The 26,773-nt window shown below is 41.0% G+C and overlaps 2 protein-coding genes across 2 annotated transcripts in view; both read left to right on the top strand.

Moving 5' to 3' along the window:
* The window catches only part of LOC119486724, a 1,187,645-nt gene that overhangs the window by 562,328 nt on the left and 598,544 nt on the right, over positions 1–26,773 (top strand). The window lies entirely within an intron of this gene.
* Positions 1–26,773, top strand: part of LOC119487023 (spondin-1-like) — a 164,677-nt gene that overhangs the window by 14,567 nt on the left and 123,337 nt on the right. The window contains exon 3 of the mRNA XM_037767648.1: positions 14,307–14,440. Coding sequence (XP_037623576.1) covers positions 14,307–14,440 — 134 coding nt within the window. The remainder of the gene's footprint in view (positions 1–14,306; positions 14,441–26,773) is intronic.

Here is a 26,773-nt window from a genome sequence, read left to right on the forward strand (position 1 = left end):
CTAAGTAACTGCATGTTCTACAACACTGTCCGGCACGTATTTCAGAATAAAAGCCTCGTGTTAACAAATGAAGGAATTCTGTCCACAGAAAAAAGACTTAAGGGCTTTTATTTTGAAATGAAAACAGGAAGTGTTGATTTAAAAATAAGTCTTTTATTACTTTTTTTTCATCTTCATAACATATTCTACAGATAGACTTCGAAACTGTAGTAATGTTGCTGATATGATGTCAATACAGTCAATAGATCACTTTCACTGTCTGTTGTTGCTGTGAACCGCGTGCGGTACTCGGCAAAAATAGGCGAGACCTCTATTCTCTAGAAGAGACGTGCATCTCAATACGGACGCCGAAATAAAAAACAACCGGTAACGCAGCCGCCACGTGCTCCTGACGTTCCTGATGTGTCCCTAGCTTGAATGATGAAGTTACACGATTGGTCGGCCGATTGCTGGAGTTGCCTCATTGGCCGTTGTTCTTTCAAAATGAAAAGGCGGGAAAAGCGGTTTATGCTAATGAGCGTGTCGTGTCCGGCTCATGAAGGTTAGACCAAGCTGTCAAACTAGGCGATCTAGTTCTAAAATTAAACCAGTTTCAGCAGTGGCATGGCCTATTTGTCGCATAAATGTTTTCAGAACTAGATTTGGTGGATTGATTAGACAGAATAACAGAAAGTTTACGAGCAGGCCGCCATGTTGTTTCTTGTTTGAAACGCCACCAGAAAACCAGGAACCAATCAGGTGTATTCCACGAGAGGGTACGTCCCCGCTTGTACAACCAGGGGACACTAGGGGACGCACTGCTCCACTCAACTGAGTGGAGCAGTGCGTCCCCTAGTGTCCTTGCCGGACCTTGTGGACATGTAGCTCTGGATTTAACATTACAGACTTGACCACTGACTATTTGTGTAACAATTTAGCCACAAATTCACAGACTGACCGTACAAGGTCCAGACATAGACTCGGTTTGGACCGTGTCTTGTTTTAGCATGAGCGGTGACAGCCACTATCGCTGACCAAACTTCACAAACAACTTCAGAAACAGAAACAGGTCAGTCATGCTAGGTCCCACCATCTACATGCAGTCAACCCAAACAACAAGTAGAAGTCACAAATTCAGAAATCATTTGCTATCAGTCTGATGACAGATGAGCTTCTGGGGGCAAGGGTTTTTTATTTCTGGTGTTCTGGTGTAGTATCCAGTGGATATCCGGGCCAAGACTTCCTTTTCCATACGCCGTTCCTTGTTTACAGTCCGATTAGCAACTTGAGGTGTGAGACAGGAGTTGGAGTAGAGAGATGACTTCTATGACTGGATTGTTTCACACGTAGCCAGTTTACAAGCTAATGTTCAACCAATAAAAAGCTAAATCATCATCAGGCAATAGCCGGTGAGTTCCCAGGTTGCATTTCGGCCAATGTGTTCTGCCTCTTTTGTTCTCCACACAGACAGTTTACCTGCATTCAACCAAAGCCTGCTCGAACGTGACTGGTCAATTCTACTGAGACTACAAACGAAAACCAGAATGCTTCCGATACAAAAATCTTGTCCTGTTGCCTACATATGAATGCATAAACAAGGACCTGATGGCTTCCCACCCATATTTTACGGGGTGAGTCATCCCTTCGCAACAAAAATATTTACAGATATGGAACATAGTCCATTCATTCAGGCCTGGACTCGTAATGGCCCTCAACTGGAAGATCCATACGCTTCTCTTTGTAGCAGTTTGTTTTTTCTCCACCCTTCTGAGACATTTCTATGACTATATACTTACTGCTTTGAGTAAGAACGGGTTGCATCCATGGTGCTGTTTATAATGCTTGGCCAAGGAGTAGTCTTCACTTCCTGTGCAAATGGCATATTTATGTTCAAAGATTCTGTCTTTCAGTTTTTTTTTGTTCTCCCCACATAGAAATAGCCACACAGGCACTGTAAGTGGAGAACTTCAGTGAAGCGATGGCGGCTATGCGTGTCATGATTATCGCAAATTAATCACACATTTTGTATCTGTTCAAATTGCACCTTACAGGGAGATTTGTCAAGTATTAAATACTTTTTATCAACATGAAAGTGGGCAAATATGCTGCTTTATGCAAATGTATGTATATATTTATTATTGCAAACCAATGAACAACACAAAACAATGACAGATATTGATCCAGAAACCCTCACAGGTACTGCATTTAGCATAAAACAATATGCTCCAATCATAACATGTCAAACTGCAGCCCAACAGGCAACAACAGCTGTCAGTGTGTCAGTGTGCTGACTTGACTATGATTTGCCCCAAACTGCATGTGATTATCATAAAGTGGGCATGTCTGTAAAGGGGAGACTCGTGGGTACCCATAGAACCCATTTACATTCACTGATCTGGAGGTCAAAGGTCAAGGGACCCCTTTGAAAATGGCCATGTTGCCAAGATTTTGCATGAGTTTGGAGTGCGATTTAGCCTCCTTCCCAACAAGCTAGTACAACAGGGTTTTGTAGGTTTTTCTAGTTTCATATGATGTCAGTATCTTCACTCTAGCTTTTAAGAGCCCGCTACAACCTGATGATGAAAGATGAATTGGAGGCCAGGCTAAATCGCAAAGAAAAGTATTTTTCTATGTCATTATTTTTCTTTATGAATGTTTGTAAATATCCAATGTTATGCTGGACTTGCTTACCTTAAAGATATCGATGGCTTGTGAGAATTGTCCTAATTATTTACACACTTACCTGCTTGGCTGCACCTTTGTCAATTATCCAGCGCTACCCTGATTGCAATTGCCTGGCAGCTGAGACTAGCCTTGGTATATCTCTGAGCTGTCACTTGTTTTTACATGCCCTGAAGAAGACTGTGAGTTGAAATGTGTTGGCACTAAGCCCATTTATTAAAGGCTTCTTAATTTTTTGAAAAACAGCGTGCCGTGGCATTTTTTTGGTGTTACAAAGCTAAGTACAAGTATAACCTTTCTTTTTTTTTGGTGTTATAGTATGTCGTAGTTCAAGGTTAATTTATTGTCATTCAACAACACAGGGTTGCGCAATGAAATGGAAGTTGTCGTCTCTATATGCTACACAAGAAAAAATATAATGGGCAACTCCGGGTCTGAAAAATGAAGCCAACGCTGAAATGCCTTAAACTTCCATTCTATCTAACAGCCAGCAGGGGGCGACTCCTCTGGTTGTATAGAAGTCTATGAGAAAATGAGCCTACTTCTCACTTGCTTTATTACCTCAGTAAACATTGTAAACATGAGTTTATGGTCTCAATCTCTAGTTTCAAGTCTTCTTCAATACAGCATGATGTTTATTTAGTAAATTATGGTCCCATTTAGAGTCAGATAGAGCAGGGTGTGCTACCGGGGCTACCTCGTGATTGACAGGTTGCTACCACGGCGTTGTCCGGTCTGGGAGTTGTCTGTGTTTCCATCTTACAACTTTAACCCTTTCATAGTGTGTTTTTTCAGTTCATGAAAGTTAATTATAACCTAAAAATGACTTATTCAGCGTTCGGTTGTACTTAGCTCCACCATCTCGTGTCGCTTCTGGTTGCAAAATACCATCATGGCGACGGCCAAAGCTCAAGGCTTCAAAGTGGTCCACAAACCAATGGGTGACGTCAAGGTCACTACGTCCACTTCTTATACACAGTATATGGAAAAAAGAAAAGTTAACTAAAGGTTACGGTAGAGTACGGAGGATGAGTTGAGGAGTCTTACAGCCTGAGGAAAGAAGCTGTTCTGTAGTTTGGTGGTATGACAGCAGATAGTTCTGTATCGCTTGCCAGACGGCAGCAGGGTGAACAGGCTGCTGCTGCGGTGGGTATTGTCGTTTAATATCCTTTGGGATCTGCTTAGGCACCTCACCGATATCACTGATGCTCAGTAGATGGGTACCGATGACGTTCTGGGAAGGTTTTAATCACCCACTGCAGAGACCTCCTGTCCTGGGCCGTGCACAAACCATGCCAAAGTGTAATGAAAAAGGACACTAAGCACCACTGTTTGGTGTCATAGAAAATGTCACCACTTAGTTTTTAGTGTTTGGAAGCCAAAGGCGGTTGAGGATAACTGCTGTAGTCTCAACAGCTCTGTAACTCAGCGTTGGTCTGAGCAGGAGCCCGTCTAGTTTACTTTATTCATGCTGTTTCTCATTGACAATAGCCTCAACAAAATGAGTGGGCAAGGCTGGAAAACAGACACGAGTAGGCACACACACACACACACACACACACACATACACACACACACACACACAAAATCGACCCTATTCATACGCACATGCACGCACATATACAATGGCTGAGTTTACTTGTCTGGAATAATAATGGCCCCACAATTTGGTTTAAGTTCTTAATCAGATAAAATTGTTAACATGAACCCTTGCTACCTTCTTAGTGACGCCCCCCGTTGCTATGAATAAACCAAACATTTATTTATGAAATGGTTTGGCTTCAAGCGCTTTCTTTCTGATTAGGCACATTAGTTATTTTTAACACCAGGGAGCCAGAACATTCTATTTGTCTGTAACAAGGACAGCCATCATTTGCTCATGTAAAACAAGACTTGGTCAAAACCGAGTATATGGCTGGATAGGGGGTGTAACGATTCATCTGCTACATCGATGTATCCATTTATATTCCTACGATCCAACTACAGCAATAGGTACTCTGCAAGTTGTCCTTCACGGGAGACGTATATCGATCTAAAATCGTTTTGAAACGCAAAAATCTAATGTATCGACACTAAGCATTTGCACCTTGTATTTAAGGACGACAAACATAGGAAAGTGTTTTTTAGCACTTTTATTAGTAATGAAATGTTAAAGGTCCCATATTGTAAAAAAGTGAGATTTTCATGCCTTTTATATCATAAAGCAGGTTTAAGTGCTTTATAAATATTATTAAACTATTGAAACGTTCAATATACGGAGTAATACGCACAGCCCATATTCAGAAATTGTGCGTTTGAAACAAGCCGTTTAGATTTCTGTCCATTTGTGATGTAACAAATATACAATATTTAGAACACTATCAGCTGTCTGATCACTATTAGCTGTTTGATCATTATCAGCTGTTTGATCACTATCAGCTCTGTGATCACTATCAGCTGTTTGATCACTATCAGCTATTTGATCACTATTAGCTGTTTGATCACTATTAGCTTCTTGATCACTATCAGCTGTCTGATCACTATCAGCTGTCTGATCACTATTAGCTGTTTGATCACTATCAGCTGTTTGATCACTATCAGCTCTCTGATCACTATCAGCTGTTTGATCACTATTAGCTGTTTGATCACTATCAGCGTTTGATCTCTGTATTATTGCTCTACCGTTTATATTGAAAATGAGGACAGAAGCAGCAGGTTAAACCACTGTTCATATAACTTGAATAGAAGTTGGTGTATTTTATTTGTTGTTAAATATTGCTACAATCTATTGTTAATATAACTGAATCAGCAGGTCCTGCAGTTGCACTTTTTATTATTTTCAAATAAGAGGTGTATGTATTTGCCATTAATCGTTGTTTACTATTCATAACCATAAGGAATTTATTCCTGATTCCTATATAATAAGCGTTTTCAGTCCAAAATGAGGGCAGCGGCTGGTGTCAAAAAACTCCGGAGTTTCGTCTCTTTGCTTCTATACTTCTATAGGGGACATGCTGCTCCATTCAACTGGCCGTTCAAGTGGTGATGTACCCGTTTGTGGAATGCATCTGATTGGTCCCTGGTTTTCTGCTTGCTGTTTCAAACAGGAAACAACATGGCGGCCTGCTCGTACATTTTCTGTTTTTCTGTCTAAACAATCCACCAAAATCTACTTCTGAAAACATGTTAAGGCTATGCCACTGCTGAATGGTTTCATTTTAGAACTATATCACCCAGTTTGACAGCTCGATCCAAGTTTCATGAGCCGGACGCATCGTGCTGGACGAGCTCATTTGCATAAAGGACTTTTCTCGCCTTTTCATTTTGAAAGAGCAACGGCCAATGAGGGAACTCCAACACTCGGCCGACCAATCATGTAACTTCATCACAAAAGTCAATCAGTCACTCACTCACTCACTCACTCAGTGACAGACTTTTGTGTTTGTAATCGAATATTAATAGCAATCACGATTTGTCATATTCATATATCCACATTTTTTGTGCAGCCGCCACATGATGGTTTTACGTCGGCACACAGAGGCACAGTCAGCAACGTCTCACACACACATACACACACAAATACAACATGTCGTTCAGTGTGAGTGAAGAAGACATAAAGCTACAATTTCTCACAACTGCAAGTACAAAATGAGCAGTGGAGGAACAACACTGTGACCGGCTCGTCTGCAGACAGCACGGAGCACATTATGGTGCATTCAAGATCTACTCAGTAGAAATGAGCATTGAGTGATGGTAAATATCATGATCAGGGATGTTAATAATTAACCATTTAACCGTTAACCGACATTAAGAATCTTAACCAATTAACGCTATCGGTTAAAAAGTTGAAAAGAAATGTTAATAATTAATTAAAAGGCTGAGAAAACTTTTATTTAAGAAACGTTATCGTCTCCGACCAAAACTCCGGTGTCTCCCCCGTTCCCTCCGGCCGCGGTCGGGAGGCTGAGGCAGGAAAAGCCAACACTAGGATCAGCATTGATTCATGGAGAGACCTTCGTCTGGTCAGCTAACATTACTGCCAAGCAGCTGAAATATAGAGTGATATTGTGCTTTTAGCTGACGTGTGTCGCCTCACTGTTTTGAGCGATGCTCGTTCATGTCTATGTAGAGAGAGCACAAGCGCGAGCAACAGGACGCTGACTTTAGTTGACTTAACGGCTACAGGTGTCGCTGTTAACAAGACATTTCTGATTCTTACAAACAGTCCCTTTAAATCAAATATTTAAATAAAAATCCAGTCATTTATTTCCTAATCATTTGAATTGTGTATGTTTATGCGAGTAACCACTATAGATGACAAAGTAAAAGAGAGCATTAGAATTGTTGACGGTTGGAATGTAGCACAACGTGGAAGTGAAAGCAGCGCTCTGTTTATTTAAATCTCTCATAGAAAGTCTTTCACTTAACCACATTGTATTTGTACATCTTTGTGTGTTTACTGAGTGCTCTTTAGTCAAGGTGACAGACTTGTCTGGTTTTGTCAGAGCTTTTCACACCGAGCCCCGAGAACGTCAGAGCTTTCACACGAGAAAAACAGAGATGGGAAAAGGACATGACGGACTTACAGAAAGGCACGACAGAAAGCATTTGTATCTAGTCTGCATGAACACAAACAAGGCACAATCACTCCTTAGTTTGAAGGCTGTGGCAGCTTTACAGCTTTACAGCTCTTAAATTCACCTCTACAAATCATTATAGCACTAAAATGTGTTAATATTTGTAAAAAAAAAGTGGATTTTAAAAAGAGCTTTGGGGTCATTTTTATATTAAACAGACTCAATGAACAATACGCTCCCTCTTCTCCAGTGTTGTTTTGTGTAATTGAACGCCAAAAGCCACAGAATTGGTTCCATTTGCTCGGAAATAAACCTACACACAATCACACACACATATACACACACACACACACACAGTAGATGTTTGGATATGTGACACCGCTGCCTTGGTTGGGTAGCTCAGACACAAAATGTAATATGATGCAATATTTGTGATAGCCCCAAGATCTCAGCGGTATTCTGCAGTAATAGTACGGCTTTGATTGATGGAGAGCTCAAGGCGAAATGTCGGCGCCTTCGAGGTCTTCATCGAGCAAGAGAACTTTGTTACTTTCTGGAAAAAAAAGCTTGTCTTCAAGTGTTGATGTGACATTTCAATCCGTGTCTGCCTGCCTGTTTTTCCTCCGAAAAGTTTCATCTCTGCACTGAGGTCCCAGAGGTTTTAACTGTATTCACTCCTTTGTTACTGCTTTGCATTTAATTACAAAGCTGCGATGTGTGCGCACACATCGACCAACAAACACACACACACACACACACACACACACACACACACACACACATACACACACACCTACACATACACTAATATCACTCTTATTGTCAGTTTCCTACAGGGATCCTGGGTTTGCATTGTCTGTCTCCCACTCGCTGTCTCTTTGTGTGTGTGAGGTGTGTGTGTGCGTGAGGTGTGTATGTGTGTGTGTGTGTGTGTGTGTGTGTTTGAACAGGGCTCTGCGTTTGCTTGTGCAGGCACTCTGAAGCATCTGTGTTTACCGTCTCAACAGAGAGCAAGAGATTGAGAGAGAGAGAGATTGAGATAGACAAACCGTGGACACACACAGACATGCCAGCCTCTGCAGTGAAAACAAAAACGCTCCTTTGCCAGTCTTCCCACACTCCCTCTTTTCCTCTCTTTGTCTATCTCGCTGTCTGTCTGTCTGTCCTTCCGTCTCTCACGTATTCTCTGTTACCAGTGATTGAACAATATGGCTTGAAACTGTTTCTAGTTTCTTTGTCTAAAGTCCGTGTAAAGCAAAAATAAATATGCATTCTGGGTTTGTCACACCACAGAAAAATGTATTACTGACCACCCAGCCAAATTGCCGTCTGACGGGCGGATTGGGGATATTGGGCCTGAGTCCTTCTGATCGAGGCTCAGCCCGTGGACGGTGTGAGGCCGGTAACGGTCCCTCGGTGTGGGAGGATCCCCTCCCGGATCTCCTCTCGCCTCTCCTCTCTCCCCTCTCCCCTCTCCTCTCTCCCTGGCGCTGGCTGGCCCCTGCCGGGCGTATTTCATCCGAGGCGTTCGGTCGGCTTGGAAAGGCTTGGGGTGAGGGTGACTCGCGGCCGCGAAGCTTTACAGCGCCCCCGCCTGGTCCTCGCCGCCTGGACCGTGGACAAAGTGCTTGCTTTTGTGGTCCTGATAGTCTCAAAGACATTCGTGGCCCTGGTACTCCATACTGACTATTCATTTTTAGTTTAGTTAGTTTACAGAAAAAGAATAAATATACATAGGACATGAGATGGATTACAATCATGAAAATATAATACAAAACAAAAACAGTGATGAAAATGTATTGTGGGACTTGAACATGCAATCCTGTCAACAGGAGTCTCTACTAGGATGCTCTACCGACTGAGCTAGCCAACATAACCTTTGACGTCGTCCTGGGTTTTTGGCTTTCAAAAACCACGTTTGTGAAGATGGGTGGAGTTATGATAAGGATGGCTCCAGTGCGTCATCGAGCCATGATTTCAGCCCCGCCTTAAAAATCCTGAACACAAAACTGGCCAAAAACAGTTTAACGATCTAATCTAACTCCACAATCCAGTACTACAACGTTCAGTCTTTGCACGTTTTCAGTAATAATTTTCCAACATTTATAATGTGTTTAGAAACAAATCTCTGAATTTCCTTTACACAGCCTTTAAATAAAAGTCATGACAGCAATATCGCTATTGTTTATGTCCACTCTGAGCGAGCACAGTGATGGACGATTGTCCTATTCACTCTGTCACTCTCGTGCTATTGCTCTAGATGTTAAGTGTGTATGTATAGATCTGAGCCGACAGCATCATTACACAAAACAAGCTGCATTTTTCTCATGTCTAGACAGTAGCTCTTTATTTAAGAATGATCCCGTTTCTGTTTCAAATTATTATGTTGTATCCCTAATCTATCTCCACGTCCTCTTTTCAGCCCAGTCGCACAGCAGTTTGTGAAATAGTCATGAAATTGAATGCATTGATTTGTGTACATAGACACGAATGTCACATTTTTTGCCTGATGATCAGCACGAAATCAATTTGTATGTAATCCTAATTGTGAACCGGGAAGAATAGAGAGCGGCAAAACGCCACGTAGGAAGGAGGTGGATGGGTGGGTCAAAAAACACAGGACTTTCCCCAGGAGACCGCTGTTTGTGTCCCGTGTGAAACCACAAGTCAGAGTTGATTTATTTGTCACTAACTTCCATACTTGAGTTACGGTTCTTCCAGAGTTAACCCAAACCACCATCTTTTCCTAACTAAGTAGTTTTGTTGCCTAAGCCTAACCAAGTCGATCTTTTCCTAAACCTTAATAAGTAGTTTTGTTGCCTGAACCTAACCAAGTCAAGAAATTGACACGTGCGTCACATGTTGCTGGACATTCGTAGGGAAACATACGAAAAATACGATGTTGAAAGTCGTGCTGAGCATCTCTAAAAAAAAAAGAGGGAAATTTGTGTCTATGTACACAAATAAAATAGATTAACTTTTGGGACTATTTCACGAACTACCATGAAACTGTTGGTCTTTTCCTTAAGCCTGTCTTCTTTTTTCTTAAAGGTACAGTGTAGGATTAGTGGATCTAGTGGATTGGTTGCAGATTGCAACCAACTGAATACCCCTCTGCTCACTCCTCCCTTTCCAAGACTGAGCCACCGAATGCAAAACCGTGGTAACGCCGTTCGCCTCGCTCAGAGGCAATCCTTACCATAATAACACTACTTTAGGAGCAACGGAAGTCAGACGGCAGCTGGTGGTACCACGGTTTTGCTACGGTGGCCTTCAGGTAACATAAAAATGCGAAAAGCCCTCTTTGGAGCCAGTGTTTGGTTTGAGCAACATGGCGAACTGAAGAGGACCTGCGCCCTGTGTAGCTATGCAGGGTTCATTCTAAGCTAATGCAACGATGTATGTTCATACAACGGTTCGTATGATATCTTACGAAAAAGTTATTCTTCCTTTTTCGTTTTTTTTCCTACAAATGTCCAGCAATGCTTGTCTATTTGCGCCATACATTTTGTCATACAGTCTATTCAAAATAAACTTCCGTCTTCACGGGACACCACTTCCTTAGGTTTAGGCAAGAAAACTGCGTAGTTAGGCTTAGGAAATGATCAACTTGGTTAGGATTAGGCAACAAAACTACTTAGTTAGGTTTAGGAAAACATCGACTTGGTTAGGATTAGGCAACAAAACTACTTAGTTAGGTTTAGGAAAAGATCGACTTGGTTAGGATTAGGCAACAAAACAAATTAGTAAGGCTTAGGAAAACATCGACTTGGTTAGGATTAGGCAACAAAACTATTTAGTAAGGTTTGGGAAAAGATCGACTTGGTTAGGATTAGGCAACAAACTACTTAGTTAGGCTTAGGAAAAGATTGTTTTGGTTAGGTTTAGGCAAGAAAACTACTTTGTTATGTTCCGGAACTGGTGTTACTTTCTTACATGACAAATAAATCAATGTTGACTTCTGGTTTCACACGGGACATGAATATCAGTATATTTTGACCCACCCATTCACTCCGACCTCCTGGTAGTGGCTAGAAGGGAGCCCGCAAACTGGGGAAACTCTTGCAAGATTGTTAAGGTTAGGGATTGACCTTGTATGGTTAAGGTTAGGCATTGACCTCGAATGATTAAGGTTAGGGATTGACCTCGTATGGTCAAAGTTAGGGATTGACCTCGAATGGTTAAGGTTAGGCATTGACCTCGAATGGTTAAGGATAGGGATTGACCTCGAATGATTAAGGTTAGAGATTGACCTTGAATGGTTAAGGATAGGGATTGACCTCGAATGATTAAGGTTAGGCATTGACCTCGAATGGTTAAGGATAGGGATTGACCTCGAATGATTAAGGTTAGAGATTGACCTTGAATGATTAAGGATAGGGATTGACCTCGAATGATTAAGGTTAGGCATTGACCTTGGATGATTAAGGATAGGGATTGACCTCGAATGATTAAGGTTAGAGATTGACCTTGAATGATTAAGGATAGGGATTGACCTCGAATGATTAAGGTTAGGCATTGACCTTGGATGATTAAGGTTAGGCATTGACCTCGAATGAATAAGGTTAGGCATTGACCTCGAATGATTAAGGTTAGGCATTGACCTCGAATGGTTATGGTTAGGCAACTGACCTTGAATGGTTAAGGTTAGGCAACTGACCTTGAATGGTTAAGGTTAGGGATTGACCTTGAATGCTTACGGTTAGGCATTGACCCCGAATGGTTGGTTAGGATAGGTCATCTGGCAGTGAGTCTCGCCGAAATGTTACACACTGCTCCTGTAATGTTTCTCTCTTTCTCCTTTTCTTCTCTCTCCCAACTCTCTGTCTCTTTCTCCTCCTATATCTTTCAGCCAGTTGTTTGTACTGCTTTTGACTGACATAATTTCAGTCTTGGTGACACCAAGTAAACCAAACTGTGTATAAGAAGGCATGAGGAAATCAATATAGAAATACATAGAAGTATGTGTGTGTGTGTGTTTCCATGTCTGTGTTCCTTTCAGTACGTTCTCGATGTGTGCATCTGTGTACTTCCGTGTGGATGGGCATTTATGGAATAGAAAAGGGAGTTTGTGAAAGAAAGAAAATGAAAAAGAAAAAAAGGAAAGACTTAAGTTTTCCCTCTTAATGTCCTATCAGGAGTTTGGGATGGGGTGTTAGGTCATTGTTGTTGTTGAGCCGAGGCAGCTGGGGAACACTACAAGGTCATAGGTCATGTCTGCATGTGCGTGTCTGCCTCTTTGTGTGTTTAGTCTTTAAAATGTCTGACAAGGTCCACGTAGCATAGGGACTGAGCCAGACAGGTCTTGAATACAGAAGACTGTTATTATCCAAAGCCTCATTCAGAGACTTTGAGAATTGTCCTCTTTCACAGAACTTTGCTTTTGGCTCGAGCTGGTGAAACTTGTGTGATTCGAAAATTGTTAAGGTTATCGGTTATATTACTGCTACTTGTGTTGTCGTAATATTAAATATAAACTGATACCATAGAGTGTTCCAGGGATGACGTTAGAGTCACACGGGTTCCATAATCAAAAAGCCAATGGGATTCTTCCATTGGCTTTTTGATTATTGCAATAAAGCTCTGTGGCATAAAAATGTTTGATACGTCCATGTTTTGTTCTACAAAATAATCTCCAGGAAAAAACATGATTATGAAATGAAATGAATAAAAAAGATTTTTGAAGTGTGAATGCAATTGCCGGAAGTAAAAAGCTAACGTTAGGCTATAAACGAACTACGCCACAGTTGCATGAACGCGAGTATAAACAGCGAGGCTGTTAAGGCGGACGTGTCAGCGTGATGACATTCAGTAGTCTCATTCAGCCGCTTGTGAGCAACGGCCTTTTTTAAGACATATAAAAGCTTCAAAATTCACAAGGTGGATATTTTCTAACATATTTTACATTGTAGAACAAAACGTTAAAATCTCTTCAGCTTGTGTTAACCACGTACCTTATTTCAAGCATCTAACTGAAAACCTATGACTCCGAGATAAATGTTTTTCGTTCGTCAACCAATCGGAATATCGGCGGTTTGATCCCCGGCTCCTCTATTCCCCCAAATTGAACCCTTGAATGCTGACATGTAGTGTAAAGCACTTTGAGTGGTCGAAAGACTAGAAAGGCGCTACATAAATGCACGTCCATTTATAAGGGATGCTCATTTTGAAAAATGTTCTTAACCGATAACCGACCCTTGTTAACCGATTATTAACCGTTAACCGACAACATTTGTGTCTCGTACCAGCTGCAGGAGCACAACAGATATTGGTTGACGGGAATCTCCAGTTCACCGTCCGGGAGCATTAACTTAGCAGCTACGATGCTGCGTGTAGTGTCACAGACATGCAGCCACTTTCCCAGTAAAAGTCTCCACCGCACATTTAGTTTAGTTTAGCATGTTGTCAGCTGTGTGTCTGCCCGGTGAAACGATAATCTGTCTGCCCGGCATAACTTTAGCGAGTGTCCAACAAACAGTGTGTATTTGTGCTACGTTAGCAGCTCTAGCATTGCACGTAGTCAGTGTAACTTTAGCGAGTTTCCAACAGACCGTGTGTGTGTGTATTGGTGGTGAGTGTGAGGTTGTTGATGGCGTTCTAGCTGTGAACGTAGGTGTAGCAGTGTGTGTACAGTTTATTTGTCGGTGAATAAATGCTATGAAACTACAACTCCTCCGCTCAAGCGAGCCAGAGACCGGAGCCGACTTCCTGTATCCTGCAATTCCGGCTCCGCCTCTCAAGGTGGGCTGTTAAGGTGGACCAGCTTTTCTTCTTAAAGTGACGAGTCGCTCCTCTGCCGCACAGCTTTTGAATTAATTATTAATATTTCTTTTATCCGTTTTAACCGATAGCGTTAAACGGTTAAAATGCTTAATGTCGGTTAACGGTTAAACGGTTAATTATGGACATCCCTACCATTTACCATTAACATTCCTGTAGCGATGAGCTTGGAATACACTGATTAGAGTGATCTGGATACTCATTTTCAAGGAAAAATGGACTTCAGAAAGATCAGGGCGACATTTTAAAAAAGCAATGTCATTACTTTTCAATATGTTAATACTAAATCTTTCCTTCTCCCGTTTCTAGAACATTGATGAGGACGACACACAGTTCATGACCAACTGTGCCCCTGCGGTAACAGAGAGCACACCTCGCCGACGCACCAGGATACAGGTCTTCTGGACGGCGCCACCTTCTGGGTCCGGCTGTGTTATACTGAAGTGAGTTAAATTTTTTGTCTACTTATGTTCCTTCTAGGGCCGTCAAAGTTAACACAATGATAACGCGTTAACGCAAATTGGTTTTGTCACCACAAATTTCTCTAACGCATTAATACAGCTTGTGATGGGTTCTATGGATACCCACGAGTCTTCCCTTTACAGACACGCCCACTTTATGATAATCACATAAAGTTCGGGGCAAGTCATACGCCTGGAAAACACAGGGCACAGCGGCTGCGTGGCGTGGTGGCTGCGTAATTCGCGCGTCGGGTGTTTACACCAGCTGCGTGTCTGCTGCTTTTCTGCTGCGTTTCTGCTGCTGCAGCTGCTGCTGTCAGCCGTTTCTTGCTGCATAGAGTTTGCCTTTTAGTGTCCATTTAATTTCAATATAAATGTCATTTATATTTATTTTAGACAGAGAAAGGTAAAGAAACGTGTGGTAATTTGTAAATAATAGTAATAATCAACAATTAAAACTCTGTACTATATTCATTCATGGAGCTCTCCAAGTCACTGCATGTTCTGGAACACTGTCTGGCACATATTTCAGAATAAAAGCTTTGTGTTAACAAATGAAGGAATTCTGTCAACAGAAAAAACGCTTGAGGGCTTTTATTTCGAAATGAAAGCAGGAAGTGTTGATTTAAAAATAAGTCTTTACTTGCTGGTATGATGTCAATATACAGTCAATAGATCACCTTCACTGTCCGTGACATATTCTACAGATACAGACATCGAAACTGTAGTAATGTAGCTGATATGATGTTAATATACTGTCAATAGATCCCTTTCACTGTGACGCGCGTCTCACGCTGGCAGTGTGACTGCTTTAACCTCTTAACAGGGACGCCGAAATAAAAAACAACAGGTACAGCAGCCGCCACGCGCTGCTGATGTTCCTGGTGGGTCTGGGCTGTTATGTTTTGAGCATATTTTTTTTGCTAAATGCAGTACCTGTGAGAGTTTCTGGACAATATCTGTCAATGTTTTGTGTTATTAATTGATTTCCAATAATAAATATATATATACACATTTGCATAAACTCCCACTCCCATGTTGAGTATTAAATACTTGAAAAATCTCCATTTGTGATACATTTTGAACAGATAAGAAAATGTTTGTTTAAATTGTGATTAATCGTGATTAACTTTGGACAATCATAAAAAGAATTGTGATTAAATATTTTAATCAATTGACAGCCCTAGCTCCGAATTTTAAATAAGATTAAACTTTTGATAGGCATTTGTAATGGTGCCATTGTTGGAGAGCAAAAACTGCAAAAATTTAAATCAGCTTGCAGATACTTAAAAGTTGAGATATTACATTAATCACTGGGACTGTTTAGAAAACTCTCCAAATCTTCCAAATCCAAGATTTCAAAGGCAGCTACCAAAACAACTTGCATTAATTTGCTATGTTGGTGGAACATCAAAGCCAAAAAGAAAAACAACAAGCAAAATTATCATGTGAAATTAGTTTTCTTTAGCATTAAAAGGCTGCTCAGAGGGAGACTCTGAAATCTCAGATGATAAAACCTGACATCAACAACAAAGACAGAGTTCAAATGAGTCCCTGTTCACTGATATTGGACAAAAAATAAAGGTAAGAAAAAGTTTACTCAAACAAGTTTCAAATCCCCTCAAGTTGATTTCCATGCTGTGACAAAATTAATGTAAATCAGTGGCTGCCTAAAAGAAAGGAAATCAGTCTGAAAAGCATATGGTGTGCTAATGGAAAGTTGTTTATAGGTAAAATTAAAAACCACCAGTATGATCCATCAAGTTATATAATTCCACAACAGCAGGAGCACTTTATCTACAGTCTATCTAACAGTGTATCTATCTCCTTTTAGACAAAATCTGGACTGCTTTACTCCCAATAAATACTGTCCCTTCACATGGCCATTGTTGTTTTTACAGGTAGCTGTTATTGGTTATAGGTAACACATTAAGGGAGCTAATACCAGGTGTTCCTTCAGAAGCCTTGGCCCACTGTGGCTGGTGTAAAGGGACTGGCTCTACAACAAAGAGACAGATGATGGTTACGGGGGGGAAATTTGTGGTTAGAAGCAGGTGTGACTCTAACCCTGCACTGTGTTATTTCAAGAGTGGTGTGTGTGTGTGTGTGTGTGTGTGTGTGTGTGTGTGTGTGTGACCTTAGTTTTATGTGGCTGTGTGAGACAGCAGCAGCAGCTCCAAGAATACTCCCAAACTGTGAATTGCTGAAAAATGTGAGTTTTTTTTCAGTGATGTAAGTGTTTTCTTGTGAAATATGGTGGTGGGGTGGAACTAGTGGTGTGGTATAACGGATTTATCAGAAAAAAACTGAAAAAGCGTCAGACTTGTCTTTTATGAACTCCAGAATATCTTCACAGCGATTCTGGTTGACTACTGTATATGTAATGCATTGGACTTATTACAGAAGTGATCAACCTAAACACCTATTATTGGACTTGGCTAGCATCTCTGGTGATAATTTGTTGCATCTATTATTACTAGGGCTGTCAATCAATTCAAATATCTAATCGCGATTACTCGCGTGATTGTCCATAGTCATTTGCGATTAATTGCAAATTAATTGCACATGTTTTATCTGTTCTAAATGTACCTTAAAGGGAGATTCGTTAAGTATTTAATACTCTTATCAACATGGGAGTGGGCAAATATGCTGCTTTATGCAAATGTGTGTATATATTTATTATTGGAAAATAAATTAACAACACAAAACAATGACAGATATTGTCCATAAACCCTCACAGGTACTGCATTTAAATTGCTCAAATCATAACATGGCAAACTCGAGCCTGTTTTTCCTGGACAAAATATAGCGTAAGTTTGGAGCATTATTTAGCCTCTTTCCCAACGATTTAGTATGACATGGTTGGTACCAATGGATTCCAATGGATATTGCGTTATGCATTTGTATATAGAAAATCGACCCCGCTGGAAACAATGTTGAGAACAGTGACACTGAACTGGTACAGCGAAGTTGTAGGCCAGAAAACCAAAACAATGAGCTTAAAGACATTAAAATGTATCATAGAGCTGAGGGAAACTAGAGTTGGGTAATAATTTGCAGTGGGTTCGTTACTATGGGCAACCTCTTTCACAATCATTTTACCCATTGTTGATATGAAAACACTGATTAACGCAGCATTAACTCTCAATATCAAAACCAGTTTCTGTCTCAAAAGATGGTAAATGTTGGGCTCTATAGAGAGCCGAAGTCCCACCCCTTCCGGTGGACCACGTCGGACCTTAGTCAACGACGAGAGACAGATATTTTTTTTTATCCCAACATTTTTTTATGTATTTGTTCATGTTTTACAAAGGGGTTTACCCTGATTCGTGCTCTGAATCACAAAGGCTTTATCACAATAATCCATGATTAAAAGTTATTAGTGCATTATATTGACAGTAGCTATACTTGCATCCATATTTGTGTCTAGCGTATGCACCATCACCTCAGCTGCTCTCTGGAGAAAGAAAGTTTGAACATGATTGAACACATTGGAATGTGTTTAGCCCCTGGACCACAATACTTTGACGCTCATGTCATGATGAACTTATCAATTCTTAATGTTGTTCTTACAAGAGCCACAGGCTGTTGTGGAATTAAAAGAAAATCATTAGGTAGGAAGCCAAATAGAACAAGAATGCATTAGACTTCAGAGAAAGAAATAAAGGATTGATTTTTACGCATGGTGACTACAATTAATGCTTCTACAAATGTAATGCTGTCTGGTAACAAATAGCTCTTACAGTTAATACACGATGTTTAAAGGTCCCACATTGTTAAAAGTGAGATTTTCATGTCTTTTATCTTATAAAGCAGGTTTAAGTGCTATATAAATACTGTGAAAGTATCAAAATGCTCAATATACAAAGAAATACACACAGCCCGTATTCAGAGATTGTGCGTTTGAAACAAGACGCTTTCTTGTCCATTTCTATCCATTTGTGATGTCACAAATATTTAGACCATTACAAGGTTTTATAACATGAACATTCTAAATGTGTCCCAGTTTATTTCCTGTTGCAGTGTATGTAAATGCTATCAGCTGACAGGAAGTAAACATGGACCCAAACTGTTGCCTAGCAACGCAATTCTGTTGCAATTCCGTTGAAATGCACTAAAACGGAGCGTTTCAGACAGAGTGTGAATACAGGTATATTCAGCCAGACAGTATGAGGAAAATAAAGTTTTTTTTAAACATTACAGCATGTAAACATGTTCTAGTAGAAACACAAAATACAAGTATGAACCTAAAAATGGGTATAATATGGGACCTTTAAGGTGTAATTCATGCCACCTGTGCAAGTACAAACAAATCCTATGTGGGCTCATACAGGTACAGTGAGTCATGGGAATATGTAGTCGCTAGTCACTTTTTGACAAATCGAGAATACAAATGATAAATAGCCGGTAACTCGGAGAGAACAGGCTTCTGAAAACATTTCTCCCTGTCTGCCTCGCTCCCTCTTTCTCCACACTTCCGCCTTTTTTCCCTCTATTGTTTCCATTTCCCTCATCCAACTTTCCCGAAGGGAATAACCCCCCTGATACCCATCTCTTCCTCCTCTGAGGGAGATGCTTTAACTTGCCCTTACCTCCACAGTGTACTCACAGCTGTTACTTTTAATTTATCTGCTGCTGCCATATGACAGATGGCACTTTGCCATCCCAGTGTTTGCTAGTCCAATAAATCCAGCCGTGCGTAGGGGAACGTCTGCTATGCAAATTCACCTCGTATTACTGTCACTTTTGTCTATCAGCGGTGAGATAGAGATTTAGCATTACCTCATCTAACATGTACACCTTTCTGTCTCACGCTGTCTCCTTCCTTAACTGTCCCCTCTCTGCTGTCGTAACTCGCTTGTCACTTTATCTTTGTTGAGGACATTTTTTCTGTTTTTCCCGTGGTGCTGCTGGCACAGTGTTCACAAGCAAATTCACATCAGTCAGGGAGGAGATGCTTTGCTGTAGGTCTGTGCTATAAAACATTACTTTAGTGGATAACATTAGCAACTGTCTCCTGTGAGTCACAGCCCAACCCCCCCTACCCCCACCCGGCCTTCACCCACCAAATGTCACTCAAAGAGACACGTACCAACAAGGAGGAGACTCAAGATAACCCCAAAGAAAAAGAAAAAGACTACAAAGAGACCAAAACAGCTGCAAAGACACAATGAGACCAGAGACTATGAAAAGGAGCAAAACAACCACAAATAGAGACAAAATTACTACAATTAAACACGAAGCAACTATAATAAGACACACAATGACCACAAAGAGACACTAAGCCACTACGAAGAGACACAAAATGACCACAAAGAGACACAAAAAGACTACAGAGACCAAAATAACCACAAAGAGAGACAAAATGACTACAAATAAAGACAAAGCCACCACAAAGAGACTCAAAATGACTCGAAGAGACACTATGCCACTACAAAGAGACATAAAATGACCACAAAGAGACATAAAATAACTACAAATAAACACAGTGCAACTACAAAGAGACACAGTGCCACCACAAAAAGAGTCAAAATGACTAAACATAGACATATATAACACAAAGCCACTACAAAGAGACTAGAAATGACAACAAAAAGACATAAAGTGACCACAAAGAGACGTGTAACGACCAGACAGACAAAACAACAACAAAAACAGGCTAAACAACTATAAAGTCTGTGTGTCTTGCTCCTATGTAGTAGAGGTAGTCACATGGACGGATAACCATACAGGACGTCCGGGCACAGGCCCGAGGGCCAAAAGTGTCAGGGCCACTTGCCATCACCTACAAAATGTCACTCAAAAAGACACGTAACAACTAGGAAGAGACTCAAAATAACCACAAAGATACATAAAATGACTACAAAGAGACACAAAAAGACTATAGAGACCAAAACAACTACAAAGAGATGCAAAACAGCTGCAAAGACACAAAATGACCCAGAACGAGTATGAAAAGGGGCGAAACAACCATAAAGAGACTCACAACGACTACAAAGAGACACAAAATGATCACAAAGGGACACAAAACAGCTACAGAAAGACACAAAATGACTACAAAGAGAGACAAAGAAACCACAAAGAAACACAACATGACTACAAAGAGACATAAAGCAGCTACAATGAGATGTAAAACAGCTGCAAAGACACACAAAGAGACTCACGACTACAAAAAGGGGCAAAACAACCTCAAAGGGACTCAAAATGACTACAAAGAGACACAAAATGACCACAGAGAGACACAAAACAGCTGCAAAGACACACAAAGAGACCCACAACGACTATGAAGAGGGGTGAAACAACCACAAAAGAGACACAAAATCACTACAAAGAGACACAAAATGACTACAAAAGAGACACAAAATTACCACAAAGAGACACAAAACAGCTACGAAAAGACACACAATGATCACAGAGACACAAAGAAACCACAAGGGACACAAAATAACTAAAAAGAGACACAAAACAGCTACAAAAAGACACAAAATGACCACAAAGAGACACAAAGAAACTACAAAGGGACTCAAAATGACTACAAAGAGACGCAAAGAAACTACAAAGGGACTCAAAATGACTACAAAGAGACACAAAAATACTACAGAGACCAAAACAACTACAAAGAGATGCAAAACAAAAGCAAAGCTGCAAAGACACACAAAGAGACCCACAACAAAACAACCACAAAGGGACACAAAATTACTACAGAGAGACACAAAATGACTACAAAGAGACGCACAATGACTACAAAGAGCCACAAAATGATCACAGAGACACAAAGAAACTACTAAGGGACTCAAAATGACTACAAAAAGAGACAAAGAAACCACAAGGGACATAAAATGACTAAGAAAAGACACAAAACAGCAACAAAAAGAAACAACATGACCACAAAGAGACATAAAGCAGCTACAAAGAGATGCAAAACAGCTGCAAAGACACACAAAGAGACTCACAATGACTACAAAAAGGGGCAAAACAATCACGAAGGGACTACAAAGAGACACAAAATTACCACAAAAAGACACAAAACAGTTAAAAAAAGATGCAAAATGACTACAAAAAGGGGCAAAACAACCACAGACAAAAAAGTAACTACAAAAAGACCAAAACAATCACAAAGAGACACAATAATGCCACAGAGTCACAAAACCACAGAGAGATGAATAGCGACTGCAAAGAGACACAGTAAAAAGACACTAAATAACTATTAAGAGTGTGTGTCTTCTCCTCTGTAGGAGAGGTTTTGCATGTTCTTTGTCTCATAATCCACCCATGAGTGTCAAGCTAAAAGAAAGAAAATGATCCCTCAGCTGTGAATCTTCACGCCAAAGCTGCACATTTTCACATCATCCAGTATCATTGGGAAAGTATCAGCACAACTGCACCATGGGAATTCTCTTCCTCCCATAGTCTGTTTCTCTCTACTCTACTCTGCCTTAGACTACAGTATAGGTTGCCAGTCCAGGACGTCAAACACATGTCTCTCAGCTCATTCCAAGAAGCTTCAAATACAACTCCTTACAGTTGGGAGCGCTCCAGCACTCCCCCCACCACCCCCACTGTAGAGATCTCATTTGTCCTTTCAGTACTGGAGCAAGCCTCCAGGATTGTTTTTTAATTTGATGCCAACTTCAACATCTGCGATTTCAACAGCAATGCAATTATTTTTTTAGGAGGAGGGGTGACAAAGCTGTCAGTGACAGCTGTAGCACTTAAAAAGATTACCTGATTTTATTACCTGATTAGCTCCAGATTTAGACTTTTTTTATATATATATATTTGTTAAATGGACTTGCATTTACATAGCGCTTTTCTGGTTTTTCCGACCACTCAAAGCTCTACATGTCAGCATTCACCCATTCATTCACACACTGATGGCAGAGGCTGCTAAGGTGCCAACTTCGCCCATCAGGATCTAATCTAAATACTCATTCACACACCGATGGCTATGCCTTCGGAAGCAATTTGGGGTTAAGTGTCTTGCTCAAGGAAACATCGACATGTGACCCGGAGCAGCCGGGGATTGAACCACCGACCTTCCGATTGGTGGACGACCTGCTCTACCCTCTGAGCCACAGCCACCACTTTAAGCCCATTCTTACATTCCATGTCCTTCCTGTCAGCTGATGACATTCACATCCACTGCAACAGGAAATAAACTGGGACACATTTAGAATGTTTACATTAAAATCTGTGTAAAGGGTCTAAATTTTGTATATTTGTGACATCACAAATGGACAGAAATCCTGACAGCTTGTTTCAAATGCAGAGTTTCTGAATACGGGCTGTGTGTATTTCCCTGTGGATTGAGTGTTTCGATATGTTCACAGTATTTATATAGGACTTAAACCTGCTTTATAATAAAAAAACATGAGAATGGACTGTTACTGCTTTAGCTGCTTTTAGCTGCCGCCCTCACTAGCTGGGAAAGAGGGTCTGACCATAGACTGTATCCACCTTATTCTGTAGAAATGATTATGTCCATAACTTCCGGTGAGGTAGCGGAAGTAGCAGTAAACTAGTTAGTCCCCAAGGCTAACCATAGTGGCTAACCACCAACGGCGCTTCTTTTGAAAAGAGCAGAACCTCCAGCTAGGTGACCCCGCCCACAGAGTGTCTCTCTCTCCTCCGCCTCTTAACTATAAGCAAAGTCTGCTCCTACTTCTGTTAGTCTGCAAGAACCAGCAGAAACTCCCATCATCTGAGATAATATAACATGTTCTTTCACAAAGGCTTTATGTAATTACACTGTTTAAACAGCTGATATGAAACATTAATTTGATGTTATGCATGTAGAAGAGTACAGGTAGTAAATAGTGACTGTAAGCAACACAACACATTTCTGTTTCAGTCAAACTTTATTTGAGTAGACAGATGACAATATTAATTATACACCGCATTTTTAATCCCACCTGAAGTTATGTTGACATGATACAGGAGAAAGTCTTTCAGCTCCGGTAAGCCCCCGTTAACTCCGGTTACCTAACCTAAGCTCCGGTGAGTGTAACGTTAACCGGTCTGTAGTCATGGTAACACAGAGACAGCTCCTACAGTAAATAATATACCATTACTCTGATTACTTTACTACATTTATCAGGTGTCTTTTACCAGAAATAATGAACTGACTACTGTTTCACATCTTCTATTTTCCACCCTGATGGTCGCTGTGTTTACACACCGTCTCATAGCGGTAGCATGTAGCTACACGCTAACATGTTAGCGTGTAGCTACATGCTAACATGTTAGCTCTGTATCTCCCATCTGCTCACTGCTAATGTTTTCTCTTCCTCTGGGATGATTCTGTCGGTCATTTCTCACAGATGGACCTGTAAAGACAAACGTAAAACAGAGTGTATGTTTACGGTTTACAGAGTTTAGGCATAATGTAAATACTGAGCTAACTAACAGAGATATAAATAGCATATAGTTACCTGAGAAAAAACGTCAGGAAAACCTGGAGTCTTGGCCGCTGATGTTGTTCATTTCTCACTGATTTCTGATCAGATTTCTCCGGTAACGTGCGCTGTGTGAAGTTTATGGTTTATAAACTTTTAAGTAGTTTATAAAGTCTTCCTGCTGCCTGCTACATGCTACAGTCTCTAACTCAGGGAGCAGTGAAGGGGAGGGGGAGAAAGTGACGCTGTGTTGAGGGCGTTTGATTGACAGCGGACAGCAGGAAACGCTGACCAATCAGAGCAGAGTGGGAGGAGACAGGCTCTGAATCAGAGTTGTTTCAGACAGAGGCTGAATGAGGCTTCATGCAGGCAGATTGAGAAGTATGAGAGTAATAAACAGTATGAGAAGAATAAAGTTTTTTTTGAACATTGCAGCATGTAAACATGTTCTAGTAAAACATTAAAATACATCTATGAACCTGGAAATGAGCATAATATGAGACCTTTAAATGTCATTGCGGAGCTGTGGTACGGTGTTCCGTACACTTTACGCCCGTCAGGCAGCACTCCTCTGTTGTTGAGAGCCAGACGAGCATGTGTGTGTGCTCATTCTCCGGGGGAATATCCATTAGACCGTCTACACTTTGACTGATGTTTTTTGGACCAAGAGTTTTTGAGAAAAGTGGAGAAAAGTAACGCCTCCGCCTGTGTAGGAAGATCATTAAGTTTAACGGTGTTCCGTACAGGTTAACAACGGTGTATCGTACAGAGCGCATAACATGATTTCAACGGCGATTAATGAAAATTTTAAATGTCAAAATATTCAAATGATGTAATAAACGTTAACTTTATTGACCTTTTATTAAATAACAAGTGCTGCAACATCAATATTGGGCGCAGGATTACGTGCAAACAGCGTCTGTGTTGACAGAGTTGCTGCTGCAGCGCCAAGTAGTCAGTGAGCACCATTGATGTTAAAAATGCCCATTTGAAAGCATTTATTCAACAAAGGGTAATATATTTAAGAACGTGTGAGAGCATAATAATCATTTCATACTTACTACAGTACTGTAAGAAGCATAAATTAAGTTGAAATGTACAGTTTCGCTGCTCTAGTCATCTCCCCTCTCTAGCTTCCGCTCCGGGCGCTGTGGGCGCTGTGGGCACACTGTGCTTACCTCACAATCTGACTGAAATCTCACTGCAACAAACGAAGGCGGTCTCTGGCTTGGTCGGGAATGAAAGAGGGGGAACTGAAGATGACACACATATACATGTTATGCACGATCTGGAAGTATTTATTCAGCGATCAGAGGAAAAATGTCATCTGTACGGAACATGGATTAGTGTACAGAATATAGTTAGTGTAGGTTAGTTGGGCTTTAAAGAGCAGTGGAGAAGAGACGTTGGGTCCTTAAAAGGACCGACAGCAGAGCCAGGAGAACATCAGCTATGATTTCATGTGTAGGGAGGACTCAGCATTGTAGCGTTGGTTTAGTGACAGCCAGTTACTTTCACCATTTTCTGTACAGTTTAAAATGTAAGGCAGTTCATGGCACGGAGTGCAGGGCAGCATTAGACTACAGATATGTTAAGTATGGTTATTTGTGTGTAAAAAACTAAACCTTGTTACTGTGGAAGTACTGATCTGCCTCAGAGCTTTTCAGATCGTTAATCTCTTCACTAATACAATCGCTCTAGAAGAGACGATTAGTGTAGCGTTACCGTGGAAAACGATTCAGTGACACGACGCGCCGGAAGTTACGGACATAATTCACGCAAGGCATCATGGGGGCTAGGAATAAGGTGGATAAGAAGTGGACGTAGTAACCGTGACATCACCCGCTGGTTTGTGGACTGAAGTTTTGAAGCTTCGAGGTTGGCATTTTTGCCGTCGCCATCTTGGTTTTTTGCAACCGGAGGTGACACGAGAGGGCGGGGCTAAGTTCAACCGAACGCTGAATAAGACATTTTTAGGCGACCAAAAAAGGTTATAATTAACTTTCATTAATGTCAATCACAAGGTAGCCCCGCCCTAAAGCATCCCCTGCTTTATGGTCTATCTGACTCTAAATGGGACCATCATTTACTAAATGAACATCATGCTGTATTGAAAAAGACTTGAAACTAGAGATTGAGACCATAAACTCATGTTTACAATGTTTACTGAGGTAATAAATCAAGAGAGAAGTAGGCTCATTTTCTCATAGACTTCTATACAATCAGACTCCATTCTGCAACCAGAGGAGTCGCCCTCTGCTGGCTGTTATAGAGAATGCGAGTTTAAGGCACTTCAACATTGGCTTCACTTCTCAGACCTGGAGGTAGACCACTGGGTTTGATGAACAGGTTCGCTAACAGCGTTCTGTGTTATGAAAGACGCTTCCATGAGTGTGTTTACATGAAAACATGGAGTATCAGTGATTATCACTCCAGAGGTGAGACGCTTTCGCTGCCGCCATTGTTTGTGTTTCTGTTACGTCACTTGGCCGCGCCTGCTCAGGTAGTCGGGGGCGCTCAGAAACCGCGATAATATGCATCAGCTGTACAGCAGTTTGTGAGATAGTAACGAAATTGAATTGATTGAATTGGTTCATGTACATAGACACAAGTTTCACATTTTTTTCGTGATGGTCAGCACAAAATCAATTTATATGTAATCCATGTAATTGTGAACTGGGAAGTATAAAGAGCAGCGGATGCTTAGTAAAGAGGAGGTCGAGGTCAAGGTAGGTCAAAAAACACAGGACTTTATCCCAGGAGACCGTTGCTCGTGTCCCGTGTGAAACCACAAGTCAAAGTTGATTTATTTGTCACGTAACTTCCGTGCTTAAGTGACAGCACTTCCGGAGTTATTCTATCCCAAACCGCAATCTTTTCCTAAAGCTAACTAAGTAGTTTTGTTGCCTAAGCCTAGGGC

This window comes from Sebastes umbrosus, chromosome 4 (genome assembly GCF_015220745.1).
Source record: "Sebastes umbrosus isolate fSebUmb1 chromosome 4, fSebUmb1.pri, whole genome shotgun sequence".
NCBI classification, from domain to species: Eukaryota; Metazoa; Chordata; class Actinopteri; order Perciformes; family Sebastidae; genus Sebastes; species Sebastes umbrosus.